This window comes from Pituophis catenifer, unplaced genomic scaffold (assembly GCF_029215685.1).
Source record: "Pituophis catenifer annectens isolate HBS135680 unplaced genomic scaffold, rPitCat1.0.hap2 SCAF_1, whole genome shotgun sequence".
Lineage (NCBI taxonomy): Eukaryota > Metazoa > Chordata > Lepidosauria > Squamata > Colubridae > Pituophis > Pituophis catenifer.
The window spans coordinates 255888709-255906370 of NW_027256881.1; the positions used below are offsets into that span (position 1 = coordinate 255888709).

The 17662-nt window shown below is 35.7% G+C and overlaps 1 protein-coding gene across 3 annotated transcripts in view; it reads left to right on the plus strand.

Moving 5' to 3' along the window:
- TEAD1 (TEA domain transcription factor 1) overlaps nucleotides 1-17662 on the plus strand; it is a 217289-nt gene that overhangs the window by 155811 nt on the left and 43816 nt on the right. Inside the window, exons 4-6 of one of the 3 annotated variants that reach the window (XM_070957486.1) lie at nucleotides 1698-1762; nucleotides 9349-9411; nucleotides 9501-9563. In XM_070957486.1, the coding sequence (XP_070813587.1) occupies nucleotides 1698-1762; nucleotides 9349-9411; nucleotides 9501-9563 (191 nt within the window). The remainder of the gene's footprint in view (nucleotides 1-1697; nucleotides 1763-9348; nucleotides 9412-9500; nucleotides 9564-17662) is intronic. The other 2 variants (XM_070957487.1, XM_070957488.1) reach the window with 2 other exon arrangements.

Here is a 17662-nt window from a genome sequence, read left to right on the forward strand (position 1 = left end):
CTTCCAATTTTGGTTTTTTTTCTGCCAGATTTGTTAAATGAATCACTGAGGCCATTAAGTGAATCCCATTTTCTCCCATTTAGTTTTGCTTGTTGGAAGTGGGCTGGGAATGCAGCAAATGGTATGCTGCATTCTGGGATGCAGCAACCATTGTAAATACATGCCTGTTGCCAAGTGCCTGAATTTTAATACATGATCATGACTGTTGTAAGTGTGACAGTTGTAAGTGTGAATACTGGTTGTTACTCACTTTTTTAATTATTGCAATGGTTGCTAAATCAATGGCTGTAAGTCAGGGACTTCCTTTATGTAATAAAACACCTTTCTGATGGAAAGACAAAGAAGTGAAGTTAAACCAATGTTGTGGCCTGGGAATTTGCTGTTTGCCTCCTTGTTAACTTATTTACTGTGGATAATTGAATTTGCAGTAAAATGTAAGTCTTGCAGTAACATTTCCTGCTAATATTGATTGGAGTCAAGTGTTTTCAGAATTCTTTTATTGATATAATATCTAGCCCTTTGCAGTTAGTAGAATATATAACTTCTTTAGTGCTGAGGGGCATCCTAGAACAGGTGGTCACAGCCAAGCCAAAAATGTGATTTAATATTAGTTGTAAGCTAAATTTAAATGTAGAGAGCCAGTTTGCTATAGTGGTTAAAGTAGAAGGCTAGAAACCAGGAGGCCCTGAGCTCTAGTCCCACATTGGACCCAAAGCCAACTGGGTGACCTTGGGGCAGTCACTTTCTCTGCCCTAGGAAGGAGGCAATGACTAACCTAAAATCTTATTTTTTAAAAAAAAAACTTGCAGAGAATGGTCCAGACAATTGCCAGGAGTTGACACTGACTCAAAGGCATGAAAATAAATAAAGAGTTATATAAGCTTTGTATTTTCCAATAATCACATTGTTTAGTGACAGAATTTTGCTCCACTTTGTAACAGCTTGCGTCTGAATTTTTTTCAGCTTTTTGTCTGCCGTTCTCTCTTTTTAATACAGGTAGTCCTCGGATTCCAGTGGCAGTTGGGACCAGAGTTGCTATTGCTAAGTGATGTGTGATGTCAGGTGATCATGCCTCTTAGCAATGGCAGTTCTGGTAAGCCCAGTTGTCATGGTTAAACAAGGACCACATGAGTTGTTAAGTGAGGACCTCATGTGTTTGCGACTTCCCTGTTGACTTTGCTTGTGGGAAACTGGAAGGGAGTGTAAAAATTTGTGATCATGTGATCGCTCAATACTATAATCATGACCTGGGCACCAAGGGCTTGGATTGTAATCACATGACCACGGGGGCAGTGCACAGTCAGAACTCTGAAGACCAGTCATAACTATCACTCGTTCAGTCCTATTGTAAGTGTAAATGGTTGCTGAATGAGTGGTCATAAACAAAAGCCATCTGAATAGTTTACAATTAAAATAATTTCCCATATGCCAGAACTGTTTTAGCTGAAATACAATTTTTGGACAAAACCAAGGGGGAAAAAAATCCAATGATACCTAGGTATTCGCTTATTGGATTCTCCCATCTACAAATAGCAAAAGAGTTTTAAAAATGGGAAAATGCCATTATGCAAAAAGGAAAAAGAAAAAGTTTGCTCGTACCTTTTCTTTGCATCTATTTTAAGTTATGTTCCGATGTGTATATTATTCATGATGAATTGTTACTTTTAGTCTTCATTGTAAATTCATATTCATTTCAGGTAGGAATGAACTGATAGCCAGATACATCAAACTTAGGACGGGAAAGACACGGACCAGGAAACAGGTAAGACAATCCTGCAGGATAGAAGATGTGTGCCAATGAATGAGTGAATGAATGCAGCAGATGCAGAATGAGGTTTACAATATCTTAGGTGTGCTTTGAAAAATAGTGCTGTTTGTACCACTCACCACTTCCATATAAATTGCTTAGGCACCTAGGACACTTGCAGGATTAAAACTCTTATAGACCTATAAAACAGTCTGGAACTATTAATCTATTAATATCAGAACAAATACTTTGCTGAGTTGGCATGATGGATCTGTGTTTTCTTAAACTCCCAGCTTGTTCCCAGCTTATTGTTCACATCTCAAAAGAATTAGCACTTATGAAAACTTTCTGCAGAACCACATAACTTAGTTCTTCCTTTTAACACAGTGCATCAGCTAGAACTTATTTAAGACCTACATAAATATTTGGGCTTCAAACGAATGGATCAACTGACGGTAGAATTGAGGAACTTCAAGGCAAAGAATCATATTTAAAAAGTAAGATACATTGATGGATTGGAATCAAGAATAGTTCACATGATATTTAAGAGAAAAAGAAAGAGAATGTTTCAAAATTAGCAAAACCTCAGGAATAACCAGTAAAATGCTTGTTTTCTTTGAGACAGTAATCTGCTCAGTGTAAGGCTTTTAAGTAAACTAGACCAAATTCTTTGTGTGAAACATTTCAAATAGAAATAGCCACAAGATGTTGTCTAAGGGCAAAATATGAAAACAAGGAAGTTTACCCCATGATTAAATAGCCACTGAAATTTATATAAAAGATCCTGCAAGATCTATTATAGAACTTTATTGATATATTAAGCATTTTTCTCCAGGAATAGAAATATGTTTAAGCAGATTTTGATGGAAGGACTGAGCAAACTGGTGACAGAATTGAAATACTACTTAAAGTTAGAAAAAGTAAATGAAGGTTTTGGTTTTTTTAATTTAATTTATGCCTGACTCTACAAGCTTACAATTAAAATTTTACAATTTAATAATTATTGTAAAAAAGAAAACATATATTGAATAAAAAGAATAAAACTGATCAAAAGACCAATCCCATATTATTAAATAATCAAAATATACCAAAATCCAAAGAAGCTCAACCACCATCCTTATCCGAGGCCTATGGAAATAACCAGGTTTTTAGCAATTTGCAAAAAAAAAAAAAAAAAACAGTCAGGTGGAAGCAGTCCAGATTTTCATAAAGAAAATTATCCTCTGGCTGACAAAGAATATCCAATTGATCATAGCCCTGTTACTGCATTGCAAACTGAGCATTTATCTCTTTCACTTGAGTGTCAAAGATGACCCATGTTGCCAGTGACATCTAGAAAAAATCCCTTGGATGGATCCTGGATTCCAGATGAATTCAAAATCTGTGCAATCAGGATTTGAGCTTGTCAAACGACAGAGTTGGAATGGCGCTTTTAAGCTATTGAGTCCAACTTCCAATCTAGTGTAGGAATCCACATTAGAGCATCCTGGACAGATGGCTGTCTAAACTCTCCTTGAATGCATTCAGTGAAGAGGAGTCTACCATCTGTCTGGGTAATTGGATCATATGGAAGAAAATACCCATACAGTTCTATAGACAAAGGCCTTTTTGATGCAGATGACCTTGCTGTAGCATAAGTGCCTTCTCTGGCTATGTATCTCCAGCCTTTGGAAGGGAGAAGGCTGGTGAGAATTTATCCCCATTGTTCATGTGATGACAGAATGCCCTAATTATAACATTTGAATAGGAGACCTGTATGAGTTTATTTTCTTTTTTTAAATTATCTATTTTCTGGAATATTGCTACAGCATGTGATCACTTCAAGCCTGTATAATTATCAGAGATACTCATATTTTTATAATAAAGTAAATTCATGCAAAGTAAATTGATGCAAAGCCCAGGTAGATAATAACATTGCAGGACAATTCTTCATGCTCATCGTTCAATTGCTTGCAAATGTTTCATTACTCAACTAATAACACACTCATCTGTGTGAGTAAGTGTGGGGTTTGCTACCTGTTTACATGCTACTGCTTGTCCTGCCAGTTTTGGTGTGGATGTAGTTTTCTTCCTTTCTTCCTGATGGTTCATTGATTAGAGTATTGTTTTTTGCCTAATTGTTTATCAAAAACAACCAACAGACTGCTACAACCACATGGCATTGCTATAACACTCAAACCAACTAAAGTCCTCCAAAACATCTTAAGCAAACCAAAAGTAGTCCAACAAAAGAAAACGGGAATTATCTACAATATACAACAGCCACTATGTAGATAGAGCAGAGCGCATCCATGAACGCCAACTAGCTGTCAGAAGACATGATGAACACTCATTAATCTTACACAAACAGAGTCCACCACAGTTTCAACAGGGAAACTAGAGTATTAGTATTCTAGACCAATCTAAACTAAAAAATGCTAAGGGATTCCTGGAAGCTTAGCATTCAGAAAAATCAGCCATCAACAGACACATACAAATATACCACAGTTATATACCATTCAAGAGATATTTTTAAAAAATTACCTAGGAAAGAAACAAAAAAACTAGAACACAGCCTCCAGCAGCCAACATGCAAATAAACGGGTCAGCAACAGATAACAATTAGGCAGAAATCAATATTCAAGGAACCACCAAGGAGGAAACTCTACCTCCACCAACACTAGCAGAGTAAGCTACTGTATATAAACAGGTAAGAAACTCCACTCAAACAAATGGTGTTACTTAGTTGGGTAATGAAAAGTCTGCAAGGAAATAATCAAACTCCCAGAGCACCAAGGACTTAACGATTAAATTCTCATTTCAGATTTTACCTCCTAGTCCCACTGGGAGCAACAGTAGTGCGCATGGCCATCTGATAAATTTGCTTCCTATGTGGGTCTTCTCCAGATATAAATGGAGACTTTCATTTTAAGAAAGGAAGGTGGACTTGACCCTTCCCCTTTTGGGGGGGAGTTGTTCCATGTGCAAGATAATGAAAGGGCTGTGTGTCTTCTGTCTTTAGAACAAAATGGCATTGAATATTTACAGAGAAAATTAAATATGCAGAAATCCAAAATGTATATCTTGGTTGAACTGCAGAAAGCTTTACATGTATGTATTGTTTATGATGCCATAAAATTAATGCCAGTTCAGCCAAAACAGAAAAGGAGGGAAATGGTCTAATGTCACTGATTCATAGTCATCTGCATTAAATATTTTTTTTCTGCCATCTTTTTTCCATGGAGAGAAATTAAATTGCAGTCACTCTTAAAGCTGAGCTCCAAATTACAATTAAAAGTAGATCTCTAAAATTGTAATCTCTAAAATTACTTTATGGCAGCATTTTAAATCCCATGAAATTATTTTGACTATTCAAAGATAATATTGCAAAAATACTTTATTTTATTTATTTTCAGTATTTTTCAAACATGTTTCCCTGAAGGATTATAATAAGGAATCCATTTATTTTACTGAGTTCAGTTCTAACATCCAGCTAACCATATGTAGAAAAACTAATGATGGCCTAATGTGATTCTTAGTTTAACAAATCAATAGCTTTGAAATGAATTTCCAAATTATAACTTTTCATTACCAATCTTAATTGGTGAACTCAGGTTACAGTTCTTTTTCTGTCTCCAAAATGTACCTAAATTTTAGAGTGCTGCTAGGAAGAAAATAAAATTAATCAGCTTATACCTGAAATTGTACTTTGAAAGGATGTAGTTGCACAATTATACTTTTCAGACACATTCGCTATAAATCTCAGGGCAAGACATACAGTAATGGATTAAAATTACAAAAAGGTCAATTCTAGTTTAATATTAGAACAGCATTAAGAGGTAAACACCAACAGTGCAGCCATTACAAAGAAAAATTCTGAGTATCCTCTTCCCACATGAGCTCAGTCAGAAGCTAAAAAATCTTGAGCTATGGATGGTTTAATTTGAAATCCAGCATGGAGCAGGAGGTTGGTCTTGATGACCTAAATGGCTCTTTTTGATTCTAAGGTTTTAGATTCTCTAATGTCTGAATTTGGATATTTCTGAATCAAAGGTAAGGGCACAGATATCAAGGTCAGTTTTGGAGTGAAGAACTTTAAAGCTGAGTAGGGTTATTGATCCACCTAGTTTAGAATTCTTCGTAAATACAAGGTGTATCCAAAATCAGGCTGTAGGTCTGTCACAGTATGTTTTATTAACTTTTTATTTATTTATTTTTCAAAGAAAATGTTTCTGTACTTAGGAAGTTCAAAGGCCATGCATCAAAGAGTATGGAATTGTTTAGAAGAAAATAGCAACCAATTTGAACATTTTTTTTTTTTTATCTGATTTATATGTCACCCTTCTCTGGAGACTCAGGGCGGCTTACAATGCGTTAAGCAATAGCCTTCATACTTTTGTATATTTATACAAAGTCAGTTTATTGCCCCCATAATCTGGGTCCTCATTTTACTTACCTTAGAAAGGATGGAAGGCTGAGTCAACCTTGAGCCTGGTGAGATTTGAACTTGCAGTAACTGCAGGCAGCAGATGTAAGTGGATGTTAATTAGTCTGCTGAGCCACCAGAGCTCCCTACTTTCACGTTAAGTAATTTATATGGTATAATACATTGTTTATGGGCCCTGCAATTTGGTACAACCTGTAAATTGGCAACAGGTTTTTAGGAATTTTAAACTTGAATTTGTTTTTCTACAGCTGTCTGAAAATACTGGACAGTGAATTTCAAACCTGTGTACAAGAACAGAGCTTTATCTCTTGATTATGTAATAATTACAGGGAAAAAACCATTAGGATTTTTACGGAGTAATTGAAATCAAGTCACTGCTGAGATTATTGTAGGAGTTACAATTAAACATTTTATATGGAAAAATACAATTTTTTGGTAATAGGTGACCTAGCATTCTTTGTTCTCTTTACTACGATGTAACTACCATTATTACCTAGACTTTTTGCTTTTGCTTTTTTGTTTTGTTTTGTTTTCTTTTATTTTGCTTTTGGAATCACATTGGGCCTTCTTGTTACACTTAACTTGCATCTGAGAATCAAATAATCCAGATTCTAGGGATTAAATATACACCCACAATGGTTGCCTTTGTTTTTCCTGACAATTCAAATGCATAGCAGTACTACTGAATGTTTTAAGTTAGATACACAGCAGGAAAAAAACGGAACAATTGGGAATAGCCACAGAGCATGGTGTGCTCAAAGTGTATATATATCAAAATATGCAAAGTGGGAGGGTGTATAATGTCAAAATTGAAGACCTACATGTCATGTGTTGATGTCCCATGCACATCCAAAAGGGGCAGGGCTTGGATTGCGACACCTCTCCCACTAATTTCCTGATTTTAAGCCCCGCCCACCTCAGTGAATGCCCATAATATGAGTTATTGTGTTCTAAGATTATATTGTGCAATAGGCTTAGCTGGAGTATGATTGAACATTTAGAGTAGGACTGGGGAACCATGTTCAAATTCCAATTTATTGAAAGATAGGGCCAGGCATTATTTTTCACTCTAAATTTCTGATTAGGTTGCTGTGATAAAAAAAGATCCTGAAATAAAGGCAAAATGTCACTGTCACACTACACTCTCTTTGCCATTTCACTGAAAATATAAGACATCAGTACAATGTACAGATGCTGGAAACATTAAATTTTTGAATATGATTTCTGAGGATATATTTATATAAGGCTACACTAGTGACTTTCTCTTAAACCAGAAATCTCTGAAGTTTTACAGGTTTTCTTTTACCTGAACCATTTCTTTCCTATTAAAAAAATAATTTTATAAAAATGGTTTTAAGGAAAGGGAGGCAGTTGCTGGATATAAACTGTTTCTTAATTGTGATCATAGACCTGCTTAGAGTGCACAATGTCTCCAGTTCTTTCCCATAGAACAGATTTCTGACCATGAAATTTGTGTACAGTGAATCAGAACCCTCTACAGATTGAAAAGGAAATCATTGGTACAAAGGCCAGCCAAATCAACTTATTTATTAGGCTCAAAAGGCCCAGAGCCTAGGGCCAACAAAATTGTTTTAATTTTTATAAAATAAGAAAGAGTAAAAATTAAGTAGAAGTTAATTATTTTCATCCCTTGCTTTTCAGTTTTGAAAATGTATACAATAAACAGAATACAAAACAAATCTAATACAAATAAAGTGTAGATAAAAAATTAAAACCTCAGTCATATATTAATTGCCACTGAGTTAATTTAATGATTATAAAATTTTACTTCAATTCTCACCGCAGGATCATTTTTAACACTACGCTTTTGATTGTAGTAAGGACAAAGCCCAACATAATAATAGTTGACACACACTTAGTGGAAAATAAGAAATGTAGGAAATCTGATCAAACCAGCGACCTTATTTGTAACCTATAGGTGCAGAGTGAATGCTAAAATTTAGTAGGCTTGATGATGTATCAGACATAATTAATTGTTAACAACTAATTAGTATTACAAAATAATACATAGAACACTTACATTTCCTTTTAAATGAACAGGTCTTAAGGTAGATTTGTGAGGCAGCTGCTTTAAAGAGAGAGACAATTGGGTAATTTTCCTGCCCTTTCAGGACTTAATGGGAGTTTAATTCTTGCTGCATAATTTTATTATTAAATAGTTGCATTCTGAATATAATCCTACTTGGATCTTTTCTACTTTGTAGCTAGTAACGTTGTAGTGCCCTTAATAATACCACACTATAGATCAGACCAGGAAAACTGCAGTGAAGGAATTCAAATAATTTTCATGTATCTGTATTAAAATCATTGAATTTAAAAAAAAAATATTCATAGCAAAACCAGCCTTGCAGTATAGTGATTATTTTTAATTTCCCGTTATAACAGTGCCTGTCTGAGCTTTTTTTGGTGGGGAGGGATAGCATTTTCTCCCAAAATAAAACTTTTTTCTTCAATATAATGTGAAATAATGTCATGAAGTTTGGTTAGAGACAAGTTGGCAAGAATGATTACCATGCTGGTAATATATGCAAGTTAAAACAAAAAGTGTCATAGCAACAACTACAATAAGAATATACGTAAGTATGTGTTTATAAAAATGTTTAATTGAAGTGCTGCTAGGCCATTTAAGTGCTTGTGATATTTACTGAGTTGAATTTAGAGCTATTCGTTTTGGGAAAAGATACAAATCTTGCTTACTATTTTTTTTGTGTGTGTGTGTCTAATATATATCTAGTAATTCCATATAATTAAATTTTAATTTGTTTACTTTTGAAGAACATCTGAAAATTTGAATAGCATCAGATTACAGTTACACAGGCTGTAGTCAAAACAATTTTAAGAAAAGAGCTCAAGATATAATAGTCTAAAAAGTTTTTCTTCCTTTAAATCACTGCAGCGATGACCAGCATTGGTAAAATGTTTGTGCTAAGAAATATGGTGCACGGCTGGGAAATACGATCTCTTAATAGCAAAGCTTACTGATAATGCAAAATACTTTCCCCGAAGAAACTTTCTGGGTTTTTTTTTTCTTTCTTTCCTTCTTTTTTCCAGGCATAAATTTGATTTCTCGTGTTCTTTTTTTTTTTATTTCTCTTCTCTCCCTTTCCCCCTTTGTTCTCCCTTTTTTTCCCCCTTAAAATTCCAAACAATGTAGGTGTCTAGTCACATACAGGTCTTAGCCAGGAAGAAAGTTCGAGAAATTCAAGCTGCCATTAAGGTACGTTTGGCTTGCCCAGTTGTAGGGGGCTTTTCATCTCCATGGTTACAGGCTTTTCCTTTGTTTCCCTCCCTTCCCCTACCCTGCAGGTGTCTAGTCACATTCAGGTTCTTGCCAGAAGGAAATCTCGTGATTTTCATTCCAAGCTGAAGGTATGCGCTTTTCTGCTTTGGGGCTTGTGGTTGCTATGCGTTTCACTTCCTGTGTTCCCTGGTGATTGGAGGAATGCCTGGGGCTGTGATTCTTGTAACCTAGTTTCCTTGCATGTGGTAGCTGTTGACATTTCTTTGTGTTTAATCTCCTTCCCTCCCTCTGATTTCTGCAGTAGCATCTATATTAAACTATTTTAACACCTTGGAATGCTATTCACTGTTTGCATGCCAACTTTATAGGGAAATGTGTCCTTGGTTTTTTTTTGTTTTTGTTTTTGCTTTTAAAATCTCATTAGTAGATAAGAGTTTGTAATATGGGTGGGTGGGGGGAGCAAAACACTGGTTAAATAAAAGAAGATCTTTGTATGTGCTCAAGCACATATTGTAAAAGCTGAGATTTAAATCAGTATACCAGTTCTCCTGTATTGTTTTTAAAGATACATTTTCAGATGAGTGGCTAAATTCGCACTTTGCCTCCAGTGATGTTATCCTTATCTGCAACGTCCAGAGTTTACCTCTGACAAATCATTCTAGCCTCCACACTTTTTTATATTGGCCAAACGAAACGGCCTCATTGGCTTCTTCTGTAGAAAAGTTAGGTGTGTGCTTAATCTGCACTCCCTGAAGATGTGGAAGTCTTTGTCAGATCTGATAAACATGGGCTTTGCAGAGGAAATCCTGGATTCTCCTCTTAACAGATTTAAGGTCCACAGAGCACAAATAAGACTGGCTTTTGAGTACACAGAATGAAGATTGGGCTGCACAATTTCAGCTGGGTAGTTTCTTAAAGAGTATATATCCTGGAGAAGCTGTGCATCTTCACTTAAAATTAACGAAAGAGGGATGATCTTTTTTTCTTTTTCTAATTTCCCCAAGAGCAAACAAAGACAGCAAGCAATGTTTCATTTTCTCCATGTAAGAAATATAAATGTTGCATTGCAAGCCCCTGAATATTTTTTTAATGGGAAAAAAAAATGACAGGTTAAGTGGAGGTGGTGGGGGTTTTTTTGTGTTTCTATCTATTTTGTAATAATTCCTTTAAAAAAAAAAAGAATCAAAATACCTTAACAATTCAACCAAAAGAAACACATTTCAGCCTGTGAATCCTGTGTACCAGTCTTCTCAAACCTGATGTGCTCCAACTACGATACACTACAAGTTATATAATCCTGGTTGGAATAGGAATTATGAGAATTGTAGTCCAAAAACTCTGGAAGGCACCAAGAGGCTTCATTGTCTGAAATACTAAATACCATCAGTGGCATTTGCCCCAGTCCTGGAACAGGAAAATGTCAACCACAGACTCATTTTATAAGTGATCTGTTTGTCAGGAGCTTCTGGTTTGACTCTGCTGCGGGCAGCATGCTGGCAGGCTTGTATGGCTGTTGGTGGCTGGCTTTTGAGCTGCACTGGCTGATTAGTTGGGGTTGGTGAACAGCTAAGTCAACTTAAAACATATTGCTTGTTAACCCAGGGTGCAAAGATGGAGAAAGCCGTAGCGTTTCAGACTAAAACCATCCAATCTAATGACTAAAAGAAGGCGTTTTAGCTCATGTTTGGAACATTAAAGCAGTGTACTGACTTTTAACTGCACAACCAAATTAATACTGGGCACCTGCAGCCTCCTTTGTGGACAATAAATTCAGTCATTTGTTCGTGTTGTACCTATCAAATTGCCTATTCCTAAACTTTTGTATTTACACTGTCGTGGTTCTGCTTTATGGAGAAAACATAAGTTGTTGTTGTTTTCACCCACCACCTAAAATAGTAAAGTTTCCTTTTAGAAAATGTGCTTATTTCTTACTTATGCACTTCCTTTTGTTAATGATGGTGATGGTGATAGTGGCGATGATTTCAAATTCAAATTTCAAATCTTTATTGTCAGTGTACAACATATGTACAATGAAATTGGTTGAGCTCCCTCAGTGCAGCCCCCCCAACACAATACAACTCACAATGAAGACAGAAAATCCCGTTTTTTGCAGAACAAATACCAATTATACTTACAAGCCTTCTTTCCAAGAAGTTACTTTACTTGTTGCCTCTCTATTGTTTAAAGTTTAGGAATTCTTTGTCCTGAATGCACTGAGTCTAAAGAATCTTTTAAAAGAATCCTTTGCTGCATTTTCAGAATTTTTGCCATTGTCACAATTTGAGGACATGAATCAATACAAAGAGACAGCCACCACAGTAAAATAAGCTTTGAGTGACAAGGGTAGTATCATACATTTTTTACATGATGTAAATGAAAGAAAAAATGTTCTTCTTATTAAGGAAGAGGTGGAGGACGAAATCGGATGGGATCCAGCCTTCAAAACTGGATTTATGTGGGGTTAAAGCTGGATATGGGTTTGTACATTAAGCCTACAGAAACTACAAAATTGGGAATGTCTTGTACGTATTTAAATATAGGATTATCTGAATTCTCTAGAGCAGGAGTGTCAAACTCGCGTCGTCACGTGACGTATCGTGGCTTTTTTGCCCTCCGCTAAAACCATGCGTGTGTGTGTGTTCAGCAGGTGATGCATCCGGCCAGCGGGCCGCGAGTTTGACACCCCTGCTCTAGAGTAAAACTTGCTTAGAGAAAATCTGGATGCTGCATCGAAATAAATGTAACATTGTGATTGTATTAAATCCAGATATATGCGCGGAGAGGCTAAAAAGTTAGATTGGTAGGAAAAAATGGCAACAAAGTTTATGATAAGCCTTTTTTAGAGTTGATATTTGCTAAAAAATAGTTTAAGTGCAAGATAGTAATCAACTATCTATCTGTGTTCTTCAGGGAGAATATAAAAATATATTATTTTGTCACAATCTGAGTTCTCTAAGAAATAATGCCCTTTTATATTGTTCATTTGGGACTAGATCCACTAAATTAAAAGAAGAAAGGAATGTATTTTTTTAAAAAAATTATTAACATCATACAGAAAACTTTCTTTCACCTTAACTTTTCTAAACATAAAGGAGGATTTGGACGGAGGATAAAAATGGGCAATAGGAGATAATCTTTTATATGTACCATGCACATTTTAAGATAAACGCAAACTCTGCCCTGGTCTGTAGCAGATTCTAATGAGTGCAGTGCCCCTTGCAGTTCTGTCCATCTATTGAGCATGATTTACTGAGGGATAGTTTCTGAAAAAGCCATCTATCTAATCTTAAGACTGTAAATAATCACAGATCAACTACTGCAATTTGTAACAGTTTTCCACAATATAACTTGTGTTGGAGTGTTTCTCAATGTTCTGCACAATACTACATTCCATGAACAACTTTCATTGAAAGTAAATAGATTATTTAGCACTGCTAAATGTAATTCACTTAGCACATCTGAATGCTGCATTGTTGAACAGCCTGCTCATATAGCTGAGGAAACCTTAAGTGAGATGATTTGATGCATCTCTTCAAAAGAACAGGTAGTCCTCGACTTACAACAGTTCATTTAGTGACTTTTCAAAGTTACAACGGCACTGAAAAGTGACTTATGACCGTTTTTTACTCTTACAAGCTTTGTAGCATCCCCATGATCATGTGATCAAAATTTAGATGCTTGGCAATTGACTCATACATGACCATTGCTGTGTCCTAAGGTCATGTGATCGCCTTTTGTAGTCTTTTGACAAGCAAAATCAATGGGGAAGACAGATTCACTTAACTACTGGGTTACTAGCTTATCAACTGCAGTGATTCACTTAACAAGTGTGGCAAGAAATGTTGTAAAATGGGGCAAAACTCACTTAACAAATACCTCACTTAACAACAAAAATTGAGGACTACCTGTACAGAGAAACTCTGGCCCCTTGCTGCAATTCCATGCAAAGTGCACTGGTGAAGCAACTCAAAGCAGTGCATCCAGCTAGTTCAGGGGTCTCCAACCTTGGCAACTTTAAGACTTGTGGACTTCAACTCCCAGAATTCCTCAGCCGGTTTTGAAGTCCACAAGTCTTAAAGTTGCCAAGTTGGAGACCCCTGAGCTAGTTCACTGCAGCAAAAATATCCTTTGCCCTTGCGGATAATTCCATGTTCCAAATGCTGCAAAGTTTTCCCAGGTGTACTTTCAAGTTACCTGGATGAAGATTTCTTTCTTTCTTTTTTTTTTATTGAAAAGTTTTAAAACGTTTTACAAACATTTCCCCTTCCCCCTCCCTGCTCCCCTTCCAACCCTCCCCTTCCCCTCCCTCCCCCTCCCCACTTCCCAGAGCAAAATACAGGATATAATATTTGACAATCATAAGCTAACATAAGCTAATTATCTATAGTCTCCTATCCCCCTCTTGAACTTTTAACTCCCCTTTTACTAAACTAAATTTAAGTACTTTATAAAATCTCTTTGATCATTCATAAGCTATTTGAAATTTTTTAGTCCGATATTTGCCTTGAATATAATCAATCCATCTTTTCCATTCTAACATATATTTCTCATTTGAATAGTCCTTTAGATATGCTGAAATTTTCGCCATTTCTGCTAAATTTACTACTTTTAATGTCCATTCTTGAATAGTAGGTAAATCTTCCTTCTTCCAGTACTGCGCCACCAAAAGTCTTGCTGCAGTTATTAAGTTCCGAATCAAATTAGTCTCTATAGCCGTACAATCTGTAATGATACCTAAGATTTCTTCAGTGCTCATAGCTTCATCAGGTTGAAATACTTGTTGAAGGAAGACAACATTTTTTTTCTTTTTGTTAAAAAAAATTCATATCAAGATGAATAAATATCAAGAACAACAGCAAATTTTAAAATACATTGAAAAATTTAAACCCATTAATAGGAATATTTTTTAAAAAAAACATTAAAAAAGGAGGACGGACAGCCATAGCATTTCTATACCGTAGTATGAATAACTTTATTCAGTAATTAGAAAGCAAAATTTATGTTTCCGAATTATGAGTATTTCATAAGAGCCTTGATGGTACAGTGGTTAATGCACCCTGTTATTAACACAGCTGCCTGCAATTTCTGCTGGTTCGAATCTCTCCAAGGCTCAAGGTTGACTCAGCCTTCCATCCTTTCTAAGGTAGGTGAAATGAGGACCCAGTTTGTGGGGGCAATAAGCTGACTTTGTATAAAAATATACAAAAGAATGAAGGCTATTGCTTAACACATTGTAAGCCGCCCTGAGTCTCCGGAGAAGGGCGGCATATAAATCAAATTAAAAAAAAAAAAAGAGTTCAACTGTCAATATTTAGGGGTTGATAGTGGGATAAAAAACAGGCCCACCTCTGACTTTCACGCATTTAGTAGGTAAACTGAACAGCCTATACCTATAGCTGGAATTTTCATAGCAGCTCTCTACGGTATATGTGACTGATTAGTTATCCAAAAGATACGTAGTGAATACTAGAAGGAGTGCACTGAAAGGGCCTGAGTTCAAATTGCTGAGTATTAGGAGCACACCACTGTTCTTTGCACTTTTGTCATTATTGTAGAAAACAATTATCCAGATCCAGGATTTTTACCTATATTATACAAATATCCCCAATATGGGCTAAGGCTTTTTGAACTCAGTTAATAATATCTTCAATGATCGATTCAGAAATGTGGGTTGCTGCTTTTCACCCACCCGCCGTAGGAAATGCTGCAGCTCCTCATTTTGCACTGGTCTACAGTAACATTTAACTAATATTTTTGCTTCGTTTTCAGTATCCATTAGGAATTCATTAAACAAAATAAAAAAAAATGCCTACTGCTCACATGTATGCAATGATTTGATATCCATTAGTGGACATTTCATACTGTTTGTGTGTAAAAAGAAAATACTATTGTCGGCTTTCTAAAGATAGCTCTATGTAGCTTCTCTTTATTGAAAAATAATAATAAAAGCCTTGGAAAATTCTCTTTGATGTGAATGGAGTCCTCTGCATTTTGAAATACAATAAGATGGATTAATTGCTCCTCATTAAGCAGCAAGTTGGGACAGCTTTTGAATGTGCTTTCTTTTTTCAGCACTGGCTATTGCTGGCTGAAATAGACAGCTTTTGTGTCTTCCACTTCTTCACTGATAATAAGAAAATTGGAGATCATGGCTACAATTATTCTACTGTCTTTTATTTAGAACAATTGCATATTTCCATGGCACTTGTTTGTCCTTCTCCTTCTCCCTCTCCTTCTCTTTCTCTTTCTCTTTCTCCTTCTCCTTCTCCTTCTTCCTCCTCCTCCTCCTCCTCCTCCTCCTCTTCCATTATTCAAATCAATACTACACTGTGTGCACAATTATTAGGCAAGCTGTATTTTGGAGGATTAATTTTATTATTGAACAACTACAGTACTCTCGGTCAATCCAAAATGTTAATAAACCTCAAACCTGAATATTTAAGAAAGTAAAAGTGAGGTTATGGCTTTCTTAGGAGAATATCTATATGTGCACAATTATTGGGCAACTATTAGTGTGCAGAATTATTATGCATCTAAGTGAAAAATGAAAATTTTCCCATTTCACTCATTTATTTTCATCTGTTAAAAGTGAGAATAATAAACAAACTCAAAATTTACAAATAAACATTTCTGACAGTTCAAAAAAAAATCAGTGACCAATATATCCACCCTTTTCTTCAATAACAGTCATAAGCCTTCCATTCATGGAGTTTGTCGGTTTCTTGATCTGTTGACGATCAACTTTTTTGTGAAGCAGCCTCCCAGACACTGTTCAGAGAGCTCTACTGTTTTCTCCCGTAAGAAGGGCCCACAAGTTCTCAATAGGGTTTAGGGTCAATAGGATCAAGTGAGGAAGGGGACCATGTCACTTTACTGGCTAGCCATGCAGTGGAGTATTTCGATGCATGCGAAGGAGCATTGTCGTGCATAAAAATCATGGTCTTTTTGAAAGATGCAGACTTTTTCCTGTTTGAAGGAAGTGTCTTCTAAGAACTGGCAGTAGGTTTGGGAGTTGATTTTGAGTCCATCTTCAACCCAAAAAAGACCAACTAGGTTATCTTTAATACCAGCCTATACCAGTACTCCACTTCCACCTTGCTGGCATCTGAGCTGAAGTGGAGCTCTATGCCCATCCATCTGGTCCCTCAAGAGTCACTCTCATCTCATCAGTCCATAAAACCTTTGAAAAATCTGTCTTCAGGTATTTCTTGGCCCAGTCTTGCAGTTTCAACTTATGTGTCTTGTTCAGTGGTGGTCGGATTTCAGCCTTCCTTACCTTGGCTATGTCTCTGAGCACTGAACACCTTGTAGTTCTGGGCACTCCAGGAAGGTTGCAGTTCTGGAATATGACAGAACTGGAGGATAATGGGTTCCTGGTATCTTCATGTTTGATTCTTCTCAAATCTTTGGCAGTTAAGGTGCATCTTTTTTTCTCAATACGTTTCTTGCAACCCTGTTGACTATTTGCAACCACGTTTGATGGTTCTGTGATCACGCCCCAATATCTTAGCAATTTCAAGAGTGCTGCATCCCTATGAAAAACTTTTTACAATTTTTGACTTTACAGAGTCAGTTAAATCTCTTTTTTGGCCCATTTTGCCTGAGGAAAAGAAGCTGCCTAATAATTATGCACTCCTTGATGTAGGGTGTTAGGCCACACCCTCCCTCATTACACAAATACACATCATCTGATCTGCTTCTATCCACTAAGCATTTAAGTTTATACAGCTTGGAGGTGGAAAATATGCATATAAAAGATGATATGGTCAAAATACTCACTTGACTAATAAATGTGAACATGGTGTATATATGAACAGGAATAAGATTTCTGAAATTGCTTATTAAGAAACTATGCTCATATTTATCATTTTTAAATTCATAAGTTTGTAGGTGTATCCATATATATTATTATATTATAATATTATACACCCACACCAATATATGTTTTGAAATTTTAAATTAAATATCCTTTTTATCTTATTAAAATACAAAATTAATTTCCTAAGAACATATTGGACTGATTAAATTCTTTAAGGGAGAACAACATGAAAAAAAATCAGTTTCTTATAACTTTCAGTAAGTAATTCCATGGTTTTAAAAAATGGAATCTTCTGATCATATTTGATTTTTTTGGTAATTTTTTTCAAAAGCAATGGAAACCATGGAATCTGATTTATTTAAAAAAAAATTGTTTATATTATACATGAATATATTGCATTGATTCTCT